This window comes from Streptopelia decaocto, assembly GCF_964273445.1.
Source record: "Streptopelia decaocto genome assembly, chromosome: 4".
Lineage (NCBI taxonomy): Eukaryota > Metazoa > Chordata > Aves > Columbiformes > Columbidae > Streptopelia > Streptopelia decaocto.
This window is the reverse complement of record NC_138658.1, coordinates 51029392-51051244: the sequence shown is the minus strand read 5'-3', so window position 1 is coordinate 51051244 and position 21853 is coordinate 51029392. Positions and strand designations below refer to the sequence as shown.

The following is a 21853-nucleotide window of genomic DNA, read 5'->3' as shown; positions in this document are numbered from 1 at the left end:
TAAAAGAGGGGAGATTCAGACTACATATAAGAATTCTTTTACAATGAAATCGTGAAACACTGGAACAGATTGCCCAGAGAGGTGGTAGATGACCCATCCCTGGAGACATTCCAGGCCAGGCTGGACAGGGCTCTGAGCAACCTGATTTAGTTGAAGGTGTCCCTGATCATTGAAAGGGGGTTGGACTAGATGACCTTTGAAGGTCCCTCCCAACCCAAACAATTATATGATTCTGTGAGGTGAATTTGAGAGGGGCAAAGTGTGCAAGAAACACAGCATTTTTATTAGACAAGCTTTCACGCAAATAAGTCCTCTTTCAGTTTTGCCATTTCTGCTGTGCAATTCAAGGAGGTCTTATTTGACCACACCTTCATCCCAGCTCTTACAAAGTATATTAATAGAATACATCCTCTGGCTATAAACTGTGTATCATTTAACAGAAAGGCCTTCTTTTAAAGGTAATCTTAACTCATGAAATTTATAATGCTTGTTTTTTTAAGACATAGAATGTTTTTTTCTTATATTACTAATTTTTTCTTTTCCCATTTCTCATAGGCATTTTAAAATGTTTTAGCTTACATTACAAATGGAAGTTAACACTGATAGGAAAAAGTGAAAGATAAAAATATACAATACTGTTTATGTAACAGAAATTATATCAACCTCCATTAAATAAATTGTAGGATATTGCAGGAAAAGCAAACTCTAACCTCATTCAGATTGAGACCAGGAGGAAATTGCAGACATCATTTATTCCTCAGAGTATCCCAGATAAAATCTATCAGTAACTTCCTTAAGAGCAGCTCTGTGAGTCTTGGAATGTCCAGTCTCTTAAACAACTAATAAGAACAAATCTTTTGAGGTGAGGTGAGTCTAAACTGAACAGTCTGGAACTCAAGCTCAGATCTGATATTTTCCAAAGTCTGAATGCACAGCACAGTTTTGTGGCATCATGTCCTACTATAAGTCTCTATTTAGTGCATTGCTCCACATTTTCCTTTTTTTTTTCTCCTTCTCATTGTTTTCCTACTGTAAATTTGCTCAGCTTTTCTAAAGGTTTTAGTAGTCCAAGAATGTTTTTGCCAACGCAGAAAAACACATAGGAGTGCTAAAGATACACACTACCACAGAGAAATAAATATAAATTAAGATATTATGTATGTATGTATATTCACATTCTTCTTTTCTATTGCACCATGTACTAGGATTTATTTAAACAAACCACAGTGAAAGCTGAGGCCAAGAGAACTTTCTAAACAGATGGTTCTGCATCTGCTGTAAAATCAGTGCCAAGGACTAGGAAAAAAATACAATTAACAGTCTTCAGTTTATTATCAGTAGTGTTCTTTTGATGCATGTTATTGATCCATTAAAAAAAAAAAAAAAAAAGCAACCCCAAAATACTTCTAATTTCCACATGGCTCCTTGCAGAAATCTTAGAATCTGCTTCCAGACATAAAACTGAATAGATCAAAAAACCACATGTGATGGCCAGAGTGAGCAAAGGTAAACACGTTCAACAGCAACTGAGAGTCCAATAGGCAAATACTATGCAAAGCTCCTATTCTGTACCAGTAGCCTGCTTCAGTTTTTAGGTTTCCCTGAATGGATTCAGTGCTTCAACAGAACACTGCCAGGTTTAAGAAACTTACTGCAATGGACCTCATCACTCCAATCATCACAGTCGTTGTAGCCATTACACTGCAGTTTCCCTGGAATGCAGATCCCACTGGCACACAAGAAACTCTCCTCTCCTCCACACAGCGCTGGAAAAGAGAAGCGAAGAAAGAACAACAGAAGAAATAAGCAGAAATAAAACATAGCTAGAACAATGACTTTTAATTGATGCACTTACTCAATGAACCCCAAATTAATCAAATTCAAGTAAACACACACTGACAATTTCATCTAACTTTTGTTATTTCAAAAATGGGTATCTAGGCTGAGTCAATCAGTAAGTTTCAATCTACCATTACCAATCTACCATTACCTCTAAAAAGCAGCTGTAAAAAGTAAATGTTGACCTTAGGATTTGATTAAACAAGCTTTTTTATTCCCCCCACCACCCCCCAATAACTCCCTGAACACTAGAATACAGTCATCATTGCTATTCGATATATGGGGAATTGAGATACCTAAGAGACAGAAAAATGCCTAGGGCTCTAGGCATCTCATTGGAGATATCTTGCAAGGTATGTTCAGAGGGAGGGAACTCATAACACCTTCACATTCAAGTCCTTGAAGTGAAAATTGCATGGAGATGAAAAGCAAAGATGTCAAGTAGAAAAGCAAATATTCAGTACAGAACATGGTTGTTGTTCTTAGGCTGGACGAGTTGTTTGCTCAGGTTTGTTGTTGTTGTGGTTGGTTGTTGTGGTGGTGGTGGTTTGTTTTTTCTTTTTTTTTTTTTTTTTTAAATTTCAAAAGGCCCAGTTAACAGTCAGGCTACTCAACAAAGCTAAACAAAATAGCTTCACATCCAGTAAAAAGGAATCAGCAAACAACCCTCCAGTAACTTTACTTTAAGCATACATATCTGAAATGACAAATAGCTTTCAGAGATGGAGGGAAAAAATCCAGTCACTTTTCCAGGGTAAAGCTATTAAATGCATCCATCTGTGACAACAGCAAGTTCAAATAATAAAATCTCATGAAAGTTCAAAATACTACTCATAGAAATTCCATTGTAATTCAGACTTTGTATCCAAGTTTTCCAAGAAAAATAAAGATCTCTAATTGGTATGAAAAACGTTTCAGCAGCAGCAGCTACAGAATCTCTTCCTCCACTAAAGTAATTTTGCATCTGATCACAACGTAGCTCCATATTTCTCATTTTAAAATGCCTACATTTGCATTTTTCCTGTTCCTATAGGATAATTCTATTCCTTCTGCCTTTATTCTCTGAATCTGATGCTTAACAAAGTCTGGAAAGTATATTTATAATCTACATCTCAAAAACAAACAATTGATGCCCAGCCAGTCCCCAAGCAGCAGCCCCTCTCAGCCAGCTTTCCCCCTAGTTTACTGCTGAGCATGATGATATATGGTATGGAATAGCCCTTTGGACGGTTGGTGTCAGCTGTCCCAGCTTCTTGTGCACCCCCAGCCTAGTCACTGGTGGGACAACGTGAGAAGCAGAAAAGGCCTTGACTATGTAAGCACTGATCAGCTGTACCTAAAACATCTGTGTGTTATCAACATTGTTTCCAGCACAAATCCAAAACACAACCCCATACCAGCTACTATGAAGAAAATTAACTCTACCCCAGTCAAAACCAGCACACAATCTGATGAAAATACCACTGCTTCATTTTAAGAAAAATCCCACCTGCAAATACAGCTAATATTCCCTCACATAGTACAAGTTTCCATCATTCTGTTTCCTAAAATTCTTTCTTTTCTATTTTCTGATGTATAAAACATCCTCTATTATTTTGAGGTTGAGGAACAGACAATAAAATGCCTTGTCTTATTAAATACCATAAGGTGACCTTATTTTTAATAGTGAAAAAATCAGCTACTTGCAACAAAATCCATAAGTGAACCTATTTGTTAAAGATCAGCTGATTTATAAAAGCACTACGAAGCAAAACCATTAAAAAACAAACAAAAACAACAACAACAAAAAGGCAAACAAACAAACCTCCCCAAACCAGAAAACAAAACAAAACCAAACCACCAAACACTAGGCAAGGCAAAACATTCTTACAAAATAAGGAATCCTTTACGTGTTCTCCTCCCATCCCTGCTGCTAACTTTTCACATCACCTTGGACAACTCAGGCAATCTCTGTCTTAGGTCTATTCCTATTAAAGAAACTTCTCTGGTTTCTTATCCTCAGTACTACAAAGATAATGCTTCAGGAGTCTTATGAACTTATTTTCACACTGATGAACTGATATTTCCCACAGGGATTGTAGTATATTTCAATCTGGGGAAACATCAGGATAGCTCTCAGAGGAACATCACTGAATGCAAGAAGATCAAGAGGAAAACCTCAGTGGAAACAATACAACTTTTCAGATAGAACAAAGCCATCAGTGAATGACACATTTTAAAAGACCTCAACAGGAAAACACAAAATGACTATTACACCTGTTAAATCTGCCCTTGGGACTACAAAAGGAGCCTTCAACATGCCTACAAAAAATATACAATAATTTCTGCCCATGCTCAGCCTTTCTGTACAGCAATCTGATATTCTTCACGATTTGCCAAACCACCAGGTTCATAGTGGATGCTGTGAAGTACCACTGAGCACCGGACATGCCTCAACAACCAGAGTGTATTTTTCAGAAATGATAAATAGTTCCAGCTTGCATTGACTGTGAGTGCAATTAATTATCCCTATTTCTAATTTTATTTGTTGCCCTAGCATAGCTGTCCTTTCTGGTGCACAATGGAAATGGATACACACACACTCCCAGCATCTTCATTTTCACTTTTAACTTTTGTCAGCAGGGGATTATTTTTTCCAACATATTTACATGCTTTTCTAAGCATGAAATATTATTTTATCATCCCCAAGAAACAGGGCAATCTTAAACTTAGTCAACTGACACATACACCCTTGTACAAAACATGTGTTTGTAACAAAAAATTGTGTGAATAATTTCAAATTTTTTTCTATTCCACTCCCAGGTGCATTCTCCACTTGGGCAGCACATGATCTTCATATTGCAATAAAAACATTATTTTCCAGTTGGGTAACAGGGCTGTGGTTATTGCAGTGAAAGCTACTTATGCAATATATTTTGAAGGTTTCTAACTTTACACAAAGGTGCCCAAAACACCTAAGAGACTTTAAAACAAAATTTTTCAACTAGTTTGTGCCATTTAATATTTGTGCTTCTTAATCAGAAGCAAGGCAGGGCAAAACCACCAGCACCATTCTTTTGCACACCCTCACAATGTGCTCCTCAGGAGCTTCCCTCGCTACCCACTGTGTGGTTGGACATGTTTCCTAAATTCTAACTGAACAGTTACAGCCTCACCTCTATTCTACCATTTTTAAAAGGTTATTAAAACTGAAAAATATGATAGTCTTAGCAGCAACGTAAGATTAGGTAGCATTCACATTCTTATCTCACAAGGGAAAAAAAAAAGAGGCACTGAAATATTGAAGTGAAAGTTATAAGAAATAATAACAACTTCAATTGTCCAATCTAAGACATGTCAGTATGGGTGTTTGTCTGTTTTTTTTTTGGTTTTGTTTGTTTCTTTGTTTTTGGTTTTGTTGTGTATATTTTTTTTCTGGAGAGTAAGTAACTCATGTTATTTTATATGTTCAAACAATAGCTCCTGTTAGCTTTACTTGTAGCTAATATAAATACCCAGCTATATAAATGAAAAGTCCAGTTAATTGGAAGTGTGTGAAGAACAGTTAAGAAAATTCTTACTCCAGACCATTACACATGGTCTCTGCAACATCACATTTTCCTTATTATGAGCCAATCTCTTTGTTTCTTCAGTTCCCTGCCTTATGTGTTGCACCTTCCAGTTTCTACAATTAGTAAATCTTACAGGGGGCTCTAGAATCCACAGTCTTCCTCAGTATGGGCACTAGTTCCCTGCAAACTGGTGTTTATCCCACAGACAATGATGTCAGGTAAAAACAGAATATGATGACATAATCAAAAAATTGTAATTCATCACACTGGAAAGGCAACTTTAACTAACTTGGAAATCTTACATTCTTCTAACTTGTGCTTTTATGCAATCTCCTGCATGTTTAAAAAAAAAAAAAAAAGAGTCCTCAAATCTCAAACAGATGGAAAAAGCAAGAGTATTTTGGAAAAGCATTGACACATAGTCTTGCCCTGTTCTCTCTGGGCATCTGATTTTTGCAGCTTCTGGAGTTAGTGTTGCAAGATGGATGGACTTTTCATCTGACTCAATACAGTCACAATAGCGCAATGAGACACAGAGGAATCCCTGCAACTCTTGCCTGCAAATTTTCATCACCTGTTCCCTCTACCCTATGTACCTATGGCAGTAGAGTGTATGCATCTTGTAGCTGGCAACTCTAGAAAGTTTTGATACTAGGATCACAATCACAGAATTAGGAAAGTGGGCAACTTCTTCCCACCCAAGAAATAGTCCATTTCTCTATTTCCTTGTGATGTAAAACACTATAGGAGAAAAAGCACAAAGACCTTTCTCTTCCACTCAGTGAAGTGGTGACATAGCAAATTCCAAGCTGGAAAAGAAACAGGGAAGGAACATGAAGGCAGGCAGAAATAAACAGTTGGGGAGGCAGAATGGGAAGGAAAAAAAAATCAAAGGACATAATAAAATATAATTCATAGGCAACAGAAGTAAAGAATGAGTGCTTGGTGGAAATAGCTTTTTCAACTGTGAATGTTTCCTCGCATGAAACACCACCACAATCCCAAAAAACATTTTATCTTCCTCAAAAAATTATTCCACTATTGCTGTTTTTGCAGCTGGTCAGTACCAATATTACACGTACACAAACCACCTCCCTCTTCACTGCATTAAGTAAATGCAAGAGCTAAAGAGAAAGATAAGGTCTTCCTGAATTAAAAGTTTTTTCTCAAATAAATTCTGCATTGGACATGTATAATTAGTTTCACATTGCCAACAGAAAAATAAATACCTGGTTGTAACCAGATACTGCCTTTCAATCTCTGCTCAAAGGCATTCCTCAAAGACAATTGTCTAATACCAGTGTGAAAAATCTTGGAAGATAAACTGGGCACCATGGAAAAAAAATGCATTGGTATTTCATCCTTGGAACAAAACAAAACAAGATCCGCATTAGTTAAGCATATTTGGTTAAGAAAATTAGTAGTTTCCTTGTATACATCATATTAGCTCTGTTTAATATTTTTTGTATTGTTTGCACTTGCAGCTTCTGCAGGACAAGATGATGTATGATGACAGCCACTAGAAGAAAATTTGAACTGTTCATCTGAATTACTGCAAAACTCAAAGCTAAACTTGAGTAAAGGCAATGCTGTTATCATAAGAGAGAAGTACTGCTGAAGTCTATAGTTGTGGCATTAATACATCTATTAACTACTTGGTTTTACAGTATCTTAAAATGTTACACATTAACCATTAATGACTATTGCTAATATTCTTAATGTGGTGCTCCAATTAAATGCTTCTCATCCAGCTTATAACGGGCCAAGAGCTCCCGTGGTGGCATCTTCAAACAGCTGAAAGAGGCTCACTCTAATTATTCATGCATTTAGCCCTGTCATGTCCTTGAACATTGCAGGGCATTTATCAACATGTACAAAAATTAATTGTATATGGCTTTGCCAAGAAGGGACATTACCAGGGCTATCAGCAATGGTTTTCCTGCTCATCAACTACCATAACTTTTCTAAATAGAAAAAATTTCGGGGGTCTTGTGATTGTTCCACATTAATATGTCAGCTCATTGTGTTGCTTTACTTCTCATTCAAGCTACTGTGTTTTTTTTCTCCACAGCTTTAACAGCATCAGCTATGTTGGCTGGTGAAAGCAAGTAAAATAACAAAAACAACACAGTGAGAGCTGAAAGAAAAAAAAACAGAGCTGGAATGCTTTAGTGAGTAGGGATATGTACAGCAGCCACCAGGAATGTTTCTGAGATCTCACTCCCCGCTGCCTGCCCCAGAATGCACTATTGGGTTCACGGAGAATGACTGACTGATGGTGCTTCCTCCTCACTCCCTCACATGCTCACAACTCATTAGAACTGTGAAACTAGTTCAGCCATATGTCATAAATCTCAACAGTTGGATCCCTAAAACTATTTTCAGAGTGGCTGATTTTCTCACCTACTGGGTGTTCATTCACTTGTCACTTGTGGGAAAGGATATCAACCTGACTGATACAGCTCTGTCTACAGAACTGCACCTTTTTCTATGTGACTCGTTTTGTACACTTGGATGGTTTTACTATAATGGCACACGGCTCAGATTTTCCAGTACATTCAGCACATCTGCAATCACATCAGGAATGCATGTCATAATAGCTTCTCCACTGTGGTAATATGCACTGTGGATGAAGAATCTAGACAAAGAGATAAATATCAGCAGTGACACATGAACAAGTATTTATCCACTACATAATCCCAACTCTAGCTAATAAACATTTTCCAGGAAAGCTGGTAATTGCCTCCAGGATAAATGCTCTGGATTCTAACTAGATCAGTCCAACATGCAACCTCCAACAGAGCCTGGAAATGCAAGTGAGTTTCAAGGATTTTTTGGAGGAGTGGTAATTTTCAATTCAGAAAATGTGGAGGATATAGAGTATTTAGTCACAATCAGATAAAAGTAATCAAGAGAAAATTTTGCTTTGGATTGGGTGATACTGTGCTACAACAAGCAGGTATACCAGCAAGGTCTTATTTTTGATAAATACAAGAAATAACTGAAGCCCCAAATGATAATTAGATCATCACATGAAACAAATTGCATGCAAGGCATATGGGGGCAGGGAGGGTTTCACTGCACATGATGGGGAGGCATTAGTCCCCAAAAGAAGCCACAAAGTTGAGACATAAGCAGTCATATGCCAAGGACATGCTCTTGGAATTTCCAGGAATTTGCAGGAACTGAGCCCTGAAAAAAGTATAAAGAGCACTTTGGGCTGAACACTAGTTAAAAAGGGATTGGAACAGTGAACCAACCCCTGCTGTTTGATTCTACTGTGTTCAAATAAGTAAATTCTTTCAAATATACAAATTTCAGAAAGAAATACTCAACTAAAGCATAATGTATTTCTGTAGGAGAAACAGACTAGTGAACACTCCCACCCCTTTCAGTCATAGAAGAATCACATTAGAACCATTCTTTTAAACAAAAGAAAGTCAAAATATCCTCTGTAGTCCATCATTCTACATGAAAACTATTCATATGCATGCATCAAGCACAACAGTTCATGAAAAGAAATTATTAGAAATGCCTGTTGTTTTATACAGCAGGATGTAAGAATTGCCAATAAGCAGCCTGGGACTCCACAGGCTGCCAGGTAGGGACAGTGAATCTCACAACTGGCTCTGGATATTTTCCCCTAGTAAGAAATAGCAAACTTCCACTGTGTACTTCTCTGTAATTTAGGCAGTTCACTATCAGATAGATACAAATCCTGCTATACAGATTATGGAAGAATGATCAACCAAGCACTATTCTAACAAACTTATTTTCTAGCGGTATGAAATATATTATTTTAGAAGATATTCTGAAACTTGAAAGTTTCAAAGTCAGTAATCTCTTCTGGCTTCATCCAGTGGTTCAGCTATCTAGATTTGGTGGGGCTTTTGAATACTCTGACCAGCTATAATTTGTCAAAATTTAATTGGCATACTTATGTTATACCTTGTATTCAGACTGTGTACCACACATGCATGAAACCCAGGTCTCTAACATCCTGTCGCTTTTTCAGAATTACACCTCATTCTGTATCCAGTATGTGTGTGCTCAATCAATTATATGCTAGTGACTCATGGCTCCTTGCTAGTTACTCTCATTGTCCAATGTACAAACCCTTACCATACTTACGTACCTATGCTGCAGCCTCTTAACTTATTTGTTATTTGAACTTGCCGTGAACACAAAATTAGTGTACTCCTAATTCTTATGATGTTCATCCCTATGATACCAAAGGCATCAACACACATATGGTTACAACATCACTTTGAGCTAAAAGGACAGTTTTATTACCATTTTACAATAGGAAGTTGAGGCACAGAAAAAAAATCTGCATTTTTATAATCACTTGCTTATGGTTCCCATTTAGACCTAATTTTTCAGCACATTTAGCATATATTTATACAATATGGTGAAAACACAGCTCCTAGTGGCTTTCACTACAGCACCTTGCCCAAAATCCCATAGGACTTGTGAGGACTTGTGAATATTGTTCAGTTTTCCTGGAAAGCATTCAACAAGACACAATCCCTCTCTATACATTTCCTCACCTCAGGCATTACAGTTTTGCCCACAGGTGAGTATGAACAATAGCCTCCTTTACTTCATGACCCCTCAAAACATGCCCTAACAGATGGAGAAAATCCAATGGCTAAAAAGATTTGATACAATAATATAAGTCTATATCATTATGGATACTCAGAAAGCACAAGGACATAATCCCAGATATAAACACAGTCTTAATTGTACCACTGACTAACATTCAAAGATACACTCTAAAACCTTGCTGATCTTTTAAGGTACTTTTGAGTATATAACTTCTTAGGTTTTTTAAACAAAATTGAAAAAAAATTTTCATCATATAATTTCTTCTTGTTTATTGTTTCCCAGAAGTCATTAACAAAGTTAGAACCCACAGATGGATCGTACAAGCCTCTGTCATTTCAGCTTATAGGATGTTGTATATCAACAGTAAAGTCTCAGATGCCAACCAAAGAACTCCAGCAATGGGACTGATGAGAAAAAAAAAAGAGGCTCATTGCTCTCAGATCTGATCTCACCTACATCTGGATCTAGAGAACAGAGCAGCAACTCTGAGGAGATGGAAATGGCTTGCATTTAGAGAGTGGCTGGAAAGTTGCCTGGCAGAAAAGGAGAAAAGGACCTGGGCGTGTTGGTAGACAACTAGCTGAATATGAGCCAGCAAAGTGCCCAGGTGGACAAAAAGGCCAAGAGTACCCTGGCTTGTATCAAAAATAGTGTGGTCAGCAGGACTAGGGAAGTGATTGTTCCCCTGTACTCAGCGCTGGTGAGGCCCCACCTCGAATACTGTGTTCAGTTTGGGGCCCTTCACTACAAGAAAGACATAGAGGTGCTGGGGAGCATTCAGAGAAAGGCAACAAAGGTGATGACGGGCCTGGAACACAAGTCTTAGTGGCTGAGGGAACTGGGACTGTTTAGCCTGGAGAAAAGGAGTCTGAGGGGAGACCTTATCGCTGTCTACAACTACCTGCAAAGAGGCTGTAGGGAGGTGGGTGTTGGTCTCTTCTCCCAAGTAACAAGTGATAGGACAAGAGGAAATGGCATCCAGTTGCGCCAGGGGAGGTTTAGACTGGATATTAGGAAAAATTTCTTCACTGAAAGTGTTATTAAGCAGTGGAACAGGCTGCCCAGGGAAGTGGTTGAGTCAGCATCCCTGGAGGTGTTTAAAAGACATGTAGACAAGGTCATGGTTTATTGGTGGACTTGGCAGTGTTAGGTTAATGGTTGGACTCAATGATCTTAAGGGTCTTTTCCAACCTAACTGATTCTATGATTCTATGAGTAGATGTATACAAACCATGATTTTTGAAAAGTTTACCTCTCAATCAGTTCTGGGTTAATTTTTACAGCAAGGATAAAGCAGATACGCTTGAAATTTAGCCTGTGTATCAGGTTCCTGCTTTGAATACCAATCCTGTATGTACTAGAACTTAGCAAAGAAAAAGCAGCATGTTTTTAAAGGGAATATTACTTTTATCCTACCTTCTTTCCTTGAAACAGCTCAGAATTTTTGATGTAAAGTAAAAAAGTCTCAAATCAATAGAAGTCTGAAAAAAATTTCAGCCTAAACCTTTACAGCACAGCGAAACTATAACCAACTTAAAACCAGACTTTATCACAGTAATGTGAAGAATCAGAAATAATAATTTCATCCCAGAGCTTTTCCTACACAATAAAAAATACATTATTAAATAAGAATTCATGAACATAGAGTAACAGTTAAGAAACATACACTGCTTTCCTTTTTCTTGGTGTGGTGAGAAGCATAACCTTGTAGTGGTATCATTTTCAGTTTTGTTTTGGAATTGAGAGCACTTCAGGAATTCTGGCCAAGAAGCATTTACCATGCCCAGAACTGGTTCACAGCCTTCTTTTGCTGCCTCACAAAACGTCCTGCAGGGCAAGAGGCCTCGACTGGAGAAAAGAGACAAAGAAGAAAAATACAAGTGATTATTATTCTAGAAGATTGCAAAAAGTTTTTAAAAAGAAAAAAAAGTAATAATTAAGATTTTTAAATAATTTTAAATTCTACAGACCTACACCAAAAAGGTGCCAAATCCTCCTTATTCATTGAAAGTGACAACAGCTCTGGCTTTCAGACTAAACTTAAGCCAAAATGAAGCTCAGAACAGTTTCTGAGTTCAACTCTGTGCCAGCTGAGGCCAAGATTTCATCTACAATTGAACCAGTAGAATGGTGCAGTGACATCACGAAGGAGAAGGGTTGCTTCTTCATCCTCTCCTTCTTCCCTACAGCTTTGCAGACCTACCCCTCTATGATTTTGGCAAACACTTTCATGAGCTTATAAAAAAATCATTACCTCAGAAAAAATCTTTTAATGTTTTTGGGTGGGTAAGCTTTCTGACAACTTAATTGTGCTGAATCTGCTCATGGAGAGAATCAACAATCACGAGACACAGACTGTAGGAACCCACAGTGCAGAGCACTGTATTGCCCCTTTTTAGCATTTATGACCTCTGCTATTACCCCTGAGGAGCCAAAACATACTGAGTGTCAGATAAAATGCAATAAATATCAGCATGATTTGCATTGTATGTTTTTAAGAAAAGCACTATAAACTAGCAATTTTAGAAGTATGACAAGTTTAAATTCAGCATACTTGCCTATTTCTTATTCTAGGATATATACCTGCATATGTATTGTTTCTTTATTCTTCTTTACCTGTACATAGGAAAACCCATTAAAATAGATAGCTATGAACTGTCTCCAGGTCTACATAATTAGAGTCAACAAAGTTGAGCAAATAATCTAGAAAATCTATTAACATGTTTACTGTAGATCTGGAAAATTATTTTAAAAAATAAAGTTACAAGATTACAGGTAACATAATGTTAGCTACATTAGTCAAGTTTTGAAATGACAAATTCCAAAGAAGCCTCAGCCAAGTTAGTTGATTTGTGGCAGTTGTAATTCAGGATAGACTACTGCACTGTAATGCACACAGGAAGGAATAACTGAATGTCCACACATACAGTTCTCTGCTTTACGGACAGCTTCCACTACCCTTTTATCTGAAAACCATTTTGGTGGAGCAGAGGAAAAGCTCTAGCACAGCCAACATTAGTCTTAGCTATAAAGAAGAACTGTTCAATGCCTTTCCCGGCAAGGATTGGCACCATCTGTGGGAGCACTCTGTTACCTGAGAGAGCCTATACAGTAGAAAAGTTTGGGGGTAACAAAAACTACACCCTTCAGGACCCATGGAGAGGTTATGGAATCTATTCAGAGTAGGGTATAGTGGGAGGATGAGAGACAACTGACATAAGCTGAAACAAGAGGTGTTCAGACAGGATATAAAGAACTTTTTCAGCATTAAATTAGTCAAAGAATGAAACAGGTTATCCAGAGAGGTTGTGTGATCTCCATCCTTGCACATTTTCAAAATATAACTAGATAAAGCCCTAAATACATAATCAATGTACTTCTGCTCCACCGAAGAGACAAGGAATATCATGATAACAATGAACGGTTTCAGTAAAATGAAATTATTTACCATTTGAGCTATTTAAATTTGGTCTGTTGGGGGAAATTCACATAGAAAATGAGAACAAAACTGAAAGAAATATCACAAACTAACATAATATAAGGATTTTGAACTGAATATACTGAAATCTTTTTAACGTTGGGCAAACTGCAAATTCTTGATATTACTGGAATTTGGAAACAACTTGAAGAACTATTACAAAAGTAGTTACCCAAAAGAAAATGTATTGCCTAGCCAGGAACAACTCAGTACTCCAATATTTTGTCTGAATTTTCAGAAATAAATACCTATAAAAACACAGACACATATGCACAGACACTTCTAAATATCATTTTACTTAAAGTAGATTATAGCAAGTCTAGTCATTAATGAAAGTTGTTATATTTGAAATAGCTAGTTTATTGCAAAAACATAAATACATGACTCTGAATCCTTACCATGTTCTTTGCTGTAAGGATATACAGTCCCCTTAGTGTCTGAGAGGCAACAAAGGGCTATTTCAAGAAATAAGTCTATCTGTCACTCAGGTTTGCATCTTGGGGATCACTGTCAACCTGCACTTTATTCTGTATCTTCATATCAAGGCCACATTTAGATCCCACATACCACATCTAACATGTTTTCTCCCATACCCCTAACATTGATTAAATTTTCAACAAAACTTTTTGCAGTTTATATCTAAATTACTGCAGAAACTTTGGGGCTTTAGCAAAAGCAATTTTGCTTCATTCATAACCATTCACAATGCCATAGAAAAGATCTTTTCCCCAGTACACCACATAGATCATATAATCTTTCTCTTTGTGTCTGACTCTTGGTTGTACCTCAAAAACATGGCTAGAACTTCATGTTCAGGCACAAGTAAGTGGCTCAAACTTAAAAAGTCCACAGTACCCAACGGTTCCCTTACTCAATGTTTCGTTTTACAGTAATAGAGAAAAACATAGTACTATTAGCAACCGTGTGATACGGCAACAAACCCTGCAAGTAAGGAATAAAAAGCTGTCAGAGCTGCCTGACTAGTAGTGGTAACATGAGGAAATTTGTGTAAAGCAAAATATGTATTCTGAAGTCAGTACAGCTGCCTTTCTTTGCTTAGTACCTAACGAGAGGAATGTGCTGCCAGTGTTGCTACTGAGTTCATTGCCTACTCTAGTTGGAACCACTTTCAAAACACATTATCTTTAGAGATATATTCTCCAGATGATGTTAAAGACTTTCACACAATGTACTTTCCATGCTGCAGTATTGAAGTTATCCCAGAAACAAGCCAAGGACCTTCACCTCTAAAACTGGCTCTTGCAGTTTCCTAGTTGGCAGCTTACTTGTTGCCTGGAAAGAAGCAGATACATCCTAAACCAGTACTTTTCACCATCAGACTGCAATGTGTTGAAAAGCAGAAAGTTTCAGCACCATAAAGCACATATCATCTGACTGTGCACAAAACCAAGAACAAATGGTCCCTCCTGATGACAGGAAAAGCTGCCACTTATTAGTTCTGCATGCTGCACTGGCAAATTAAAAGCTTACTATCTGACCTGTAATGGCTCTTCAGATAAAGATGTTCTAAAACACCCTTCTGTTATTTACAGAACCTATTTGACATGGAAAGAAAGAACGGGCTCAGCAAGAGCTGTGCAGTAGACGTCACTGCCCCCTGACCGGAGCCCAAAAAACTCCCTAAATACAGGGGATTTGGCAAGGCAAGTGACTGCGTCCAGTCACTTTCATTCAGAGTTGTGGACATTTTTTACCTCTTCATTTTTAACTAATCTGCTATTTCTAAAAAGTTATATTAGCAAAATCACATGTGAGCAGAGGTATTCGCATGAGCAGATCCCTTGGATTAACAGAAAATGCCAAAAGAAATGCCCCTACTTACTATGGAGATTCTCAAGTTCCAAAATATCTGTAAGAAATAAGACACTACAGAACTAAATTGGAGTATTGATATGATCTATTTGTGGATGCTAGATGTTTATTTTTTTCAGACTGATAGAGTTAACTTTTTGTTTATTTTTTAAGAAAACACAGAATACACTACAAAATTACATCACGGTGAAAAGAAACGCAGTGAAAAAAAAAAAGAAAAGCAGTGATTCTACCTCATTAACTGTGATGGTTCCCCATTGTCCAATGAAGCATATGTGATCATCACAAATAGTAATTTGAAGGCAGTATATTCTGCTGATTTTTTTTTTTTTTCCAAAGAAGTGATAGCAGGGACATTACTTGAATTTAGCAAGTGTGTGACTGAGATCTACTTGAGTTTACCAAGGCAAAGCAAATGTACACTGCTCTTATGACTTGTACCAATGTGACTACTATTTGAGAAGAAAAACAAACAACAACAACAAAAACACACCACACACAAACAGTTCTTGAAGACTCTCAGATGAAGTTTTATACAAGTATGAAGTATTTGATATAATCTCTGTTCTCCTTGATCCACACAAAAATCACTACCTTCCAAAGCACCACACTGCAGCTACAGGCTTGACATACAGCCATCAGGTAATCGCAGTATGAGTTTGCTAATTTCTTCAGATGTAACTACAGCAAAGTTCAATGTTTACAAAAGTCTTTCAACATACTGATAATTCATTTCAATGGCAGTTCTACAAATAATAGTAAAAGGTTATATTAAAATATAACTATGTACAGTTACATTTACACATAGTAGTTAAAAAGTTTCTACAAATGCTAGGAGATGAAGTAAGTTTTTTCAGATTAATCTGCACATTATATTATTTACATCTATATGAAAAAATCACAAATATAAAAAACTTCACCTTGTTTGTTTAGCTTATGCAGTTCACCATTTGAATATTACAGGGCAGTATAAATGTTTTGATATATACATAGCACAATAATAATTTAGAAATTACTAAGCTTCTAATAGACATCTGCATAGTGATTAAAGAAGCCAAGCAGTCTCTAGAGAAGCTCTGACAAATCAGAAAGCATAGGACTATTCAGCAATTACTGCAATATTTGGTGCAGTTTCAATGTTTAGTCATGTGTGCCCCATAAATTAAATATTTCTGGATAAAGATCAAGTTTACTATGGACATATTGCTTAATCTGCTGAAGGATGAAAAGATGATTGGAAATCTCCATCTTGATTAGTTTTATTTACAGCTACTTAGAGACCAATAATTTAAAAATAAACTGGAGTATCTATGGCAATCTTACCATAATTTATTTGGCGCCAGTGGCCAGCACGGAAGCAGGTTATAACATATTAGGGTGCAATTCTGCTCTTCAGGATATTCATAGAAAAAAACTCGTGGTGAAGATGGACTTTGATAAAAGAACAGATACATGACATTTTAAACTTTGTGGTTGGTTTCCCCACACTTCAAAGTTCATACTTCGGTTATTTCAGCTGTATAGAAACATCAACATTAAGAATCATATGGCACCAAAAGAAATTAAAATGTTCTTTATAGCTTATTAAAAAGTATATTAAGGTTAAAGAGAATACATAGGTATTTTTAATTTGCCTAAGATACCTTCAGAGAAGCTATTTATCGCAAGAGTTTTACATCAAATATCCATTGAAGCAGATATATACAATACAGTACATGCTCCAAAACTGTTATGTTACCTGATTTTAAGCTTCCAAAGAGGCTACGCACTGCCTGAGAGCAGACGATCTGACTTTCTTGTCATGCCAATCACTTTGAGTCTACTTATATTAGAATTCAAATTGCCTGATTATAATCCTACATGGATCTAGTCCTTATCACTCAAAGACATTTTACATTTTTAGACTAATTCTTTTCAGAAATGAGTCCTTCTTTAATACTGACTTCTGTTCTTTGCAATCATATTACCATGCACAGGGCTCATGAGAAGACTCTGTAAGCCACTTAAGTGGTGGGTTTGAGTACTAGAAATTATCCAAGAAGTATGCTGCAAGAAGCAGTAAGGAGAAGGAAGACAACTATTTTCTTCTTGCTGCAGAATTCAATAGATTTTTTAAGAAACAATTGCTCAAGGTAGCTCAAGGGTCTGGCTCTCAGACTCGACAGCCACTGAGGATATGGTTCTTGATATGTCTTTTCTGGAAGGAGCAGCAGCACACACGGCTCTTGTTCCCAAATGTCTATATGTGTTTCTGTGCTGCTTTCAGTTTTGCAGTAACAGCTGTTGGCGGGACGCATAGTAAGCCAGGTGAAGTAACTGATTCAGCTGAAAAGTAACATGACCAAAACAACAACGTATTCTTTTTTTCTCATCTGACAACCAAATTGGCCCCTTTCAAAGGGATATAGGCAAATCAGGAATAAGCTGTCAGGAGAGGGAGAGGTAGAAATTGTTAAAGTTCAAAAACAAACAAACAAACAAAAAACCAAATCATCCTGCAGGGACTCTCCGTACAACCTGGTAACTTCTATAATATATCTATTTTCTGTGGCATTTCTTTGTGCCCTCACATTTAGTATCTACACTGCTAAAAGCACTGCAACAGCCATGCCCTGTTGAGAAATTCATTACTGCAACTTTATAGATTAAAATGATAGAGGGTAAATGACTTGCAAAAGGTTATAAATAAGTTGGTGTGCCAGAGCTGAAAATACAGCATGGAGATCACTCTTAGAAAACACAACTGTTGACTGCACCTGTTGTGGCTAAAGGTCACATTTGCAGTTCAGTAGACAACTGGCTGAAGGCACACTGCTGAACATTTTCAGCTACTGCTAGTCCTCATTACTGTTCTTACCCCAGCTCCATCCATCCCTTCAGTTATTCCAGTAAAACTCTTTCTGTGGCCACACAGTAAGTCATATTCAGGTATTGAGCCAAATTATAAACAACTTTAGGTTATTTTGCCAGATTATTTTTTTCAGCCAAATCTGTTTAAGGAAAAGTTTAAACTGGCATGGCTATCAGAGGAAATATTACTCATGCTACAGCCTTGCTGTAGAGCACTGTATCATCCATAGGCACACAGGCTAGGAATGATGATATTATAAATCTAAGGTCTGAGGCAGAATAAAGCAATAGGTAATAAAATTGTGAGAGACTGCTGAGGTGCAGAGAGGCGGACACAGATGGAGACAAACTGAAAAACCCAGGAAACATGCAAAAATTATGGGAAGAAGAAAACTGAGTTTATTCTTTGTATTTCTACAGTCCTGAAATCAAACAAGTTGAAGTGACAAGCCATTTTTAGTTCTCACAAAATATTTTTAGATTTTTGTGGTTATTCCACTTGACAAAATTATATTGAATCTATTTAGCAACATTTAGGGAAGGAGCCTCAGATCCATGCAACACTCTGTAGTACTGAATGCCAAACTAGCTGCACATATACTTCTGACTTTCCACCTTGTTTTTAGCTCAAATGAATATACTGTTTTCTTGAAACAGGTTCCTATGTATAAATACAAAGATGCATGATTAACCTGTAAAAGGACTACATAGGACCCACAGTCTGAGAAACATATAAAATCTTAAAGGAGAAAAAAGGCTTCAGAGCTGATCCTGGCAAAAGACTTTCCCCCCGAGGTGGGAGACTGAAGGATGGCTCCAGCTGTTTATACAGCATCAAGGGCTACAGTCCACTGGCTGAGCTGCTGGTAAATGCCCTCTCATCTACCCTGCAGAGATGGAATATAAGGGTTTAGAGCTCGTGCACGAAGTCAGTTCTCATCCATACACTCATGAATGTTTGATCTGCTGTCATGAGGTTGAGGTTGGCAATTACAGATAAGCCGCAAGAGAAGTGCCCTTTACAAGGGATTGAAAAAACGCTGGTTTGTACAATGAGAATGAAAAATATGGATACTTAATGGATTGCCTGCAGCACGGAAGAGCATGCAATCTGTTTATAGGCTATGACAACACAGAAGTCTCAGAACCAAATAATTGGACCGGAATCTGTTCTGTGGGTCCATACAGAGGCCTTACATTTTTCCCTCTAAAAATTACAGGTCCAATTAATTATTCCTTAATATTTTCCATATCTGGAGGCAACAGAAAAGAGACAGCTAAACATTAACACCTGAAAAAGTCTTAGAACAGATCACTGATATCCAAGAGTACTATAGTTAACAAAGAGGTCACACAGAACTCTGAAGGCTATTCAGACAGAGGAAAGAAATAGAAACTCCTGATTCCAGTGAAAGTGGAACTAGGAAGAAATCTAAAGATACCATTAGATTAAAAAGACTCCTCTTATCCATCCAGAAATGAATAAAGGAGCTGCTGTTGAATTTCACATCTTCTACATCAACTGATGTTGAATTTAGCATCTCTTTCAGGCCTAGTAACATTCTTTGCGCAATGCGGTCAAACTCAGCTGATATCCATTAGGATGGACACAGTCTCTACAATGGATGAATACAGTCACTACAATGCAGGTTAGAATTTTTAGTCAGTGCAATCATTTATTTTGTAGACAAAACCCAGATAAATTAATTTGACTAAAATAAGGAGTCATTTCTATCTGGAATAAGCAAGAAACCTAAATTCAAAGATCAACTCTGCCCCTTCAGTCACTTTCTGGACACAATAGCACCACGTTACAGCTGAGTTTACAATACTGTAACAATCAAAACCATCTAACATATACCCAGCAGCACTGAAGCACTTTCTCTGTTCTACCATAGTTAGCAAAGTGCTTACATAAATTTTGCCATATAGCCTTGAAAGTAGTACCAAAAATAGTTATCAAAATGATGTAATGTATTTTGTATTATGACCATAATCAGCTGAGAGGATCTGTCCTGACTAAAGCAGCCAGCCCTTCCAGATTTCTCTTACCGATCCCATCATTTGATTCAAACATGACAGCAAAAATGGGAGAGATGTAGTAAATTAATTAATTAGAGCTATAGTTCACCAGGAATCAGTTTAAACAAATATTATTGAGAATATTGCTACAATCATAAGCTATTTTTACAATCTTGTACAATCTGCCAAAATTTCTCCTTAATGAAGTCAAATTTCTGAAAATTCTCACCTGACATTTATCATGGAAATGCTGAACACACTGTTGATTTAGTTTACGTTATAGAAATGTCTCTCACAGGAGAGACAAACCTAACAAAGGTCAGTATGTCTCAGTAACTGAACTCTCATTACTATTTAACTGCAGATGGTTTAGAAGTGATTTGTTAATAAGCTAGGCATGAAAAGAGGCTAAAAATGAGCTGAAAAGCAGATGAATTCTTGGAGAACACTTTAACCACTGTTCAATCCAAACACCTTTTGTTTATTAACTTCTGCACAAAACAGTGTACTCATATCTACTAGAAGTGTTTGGCTATAGTAAAATAAAATGTTCCTTCATCTATACCTTTCTGGTTTTGAGTCCAGATGCACAAGTCTGACAGGAAACTATCAGCGTTAATACTCCCGCAATGTTTGTGAAAATGAAAGATTTTACTGAGAGCTCCTATCATAAAATTATTGCAATTTATTAAATGAAATAAATCTAATTTTGTAAAAACAAGGTGTGTTTTTCTAGCAGATATATTAAATTGCCAAACAAACACTAACAAAAAGCCACATTCATTGAATGATATGTTGTAAACAGTGATTCCAATTACTTCAATGATTTGTATTTATTTATAACTAATAATATATTGCATGTGTAGGAGGATGACCTGTGATCCCTAGTTAACATACCAACTTAGAAACCAGAAACCGCAGCTTATAACAGATACTACACAAAGCAAATCATTAGGTAAACAGGGCTGGAAGCAATCAATCAGTAAAATATGCATTTAAAAATAACCAGTCCTCCTGATCTTCTTTTCTTCCTCCTTCCCTTCTCTTAATTCCCCTGAGCAGCACTGTGAAGTATAGCGTGTTTCAAAAGGGACATTCCCATGCCAAGATTGTTCTCAAAAATGTTTCTGTGCTTGATAACCTTTTAACTCTGGTCTATCCATAATTCCCCCAACACGCACACTTTGAAAGAAGAATCTTTTGTGTTTTGGAAAAGTTTTCATGGTCAGCACATTAGCTCAGCGGAGAGGGTTTAAAACAGTGTGCGAGTTTGATGCTGCCTCCTATGGCAAAAGCTGGCTTCATACCCACTAGACCAGAGACGTCATTCTGGCGAATGCAGGACACCGTTGCCTCTATCTCTCTTTTACTTTTTTAGCTTTTAATTTAGAATTAATTTCTTAAGCAATCATTTCTGTGCATTGAATTTTACAAACTATACATACCAGCAGTTGTTAACAGCTTCTACTTGTGGGCAGGGAAAGGACAGTTGTCTCAATGGGGGAAAAACATTCACTCCAGCCTCAGTTCTCTGTCCTGCTTTCCCTATATTGTGTCCTTGGTTTGTCCTTCCCGTACACTGCATCTGCCATCTACTGGCACATTTCTGTAAAAGAGTTCGGCGTCAGAGACTTAATTTCACGGCCTTTTCTGTAAGGGGCTGTACCTATCT

At 37.1% G+C, this 21853-nt stretch overlaps 1 protein-coding gene across 2 annotated transcripts in view; it reads right to left on the bottom strand.

The window, feature by feature from the left end:
- CORIN (corin, serine peptidase) overlaps positions 1 to 21853 on the bottom strand; it is a 142061-nt gene that overhangs the window by 60506 nt on the left and 59702 nt on the right. For both annotated transcript variants that reach the window (XM_082051152.1, XM_082051153.1), the window contains exons 5-6: positions 11665 to 11846; positions 1653 to 1766 (exon numbers count right to left, since the gene is read on the bottom strand). In XM_082051152.1, coding sequence (XP_081907278.1) covers positions 1653 to 1766; positions 11665 to 11846 — 296 coding nt within the window. The remainder of the gene's footprint in view (positions 1 to 1652; positions 1767 to 11664; positions 11847 to 21853) is intronic.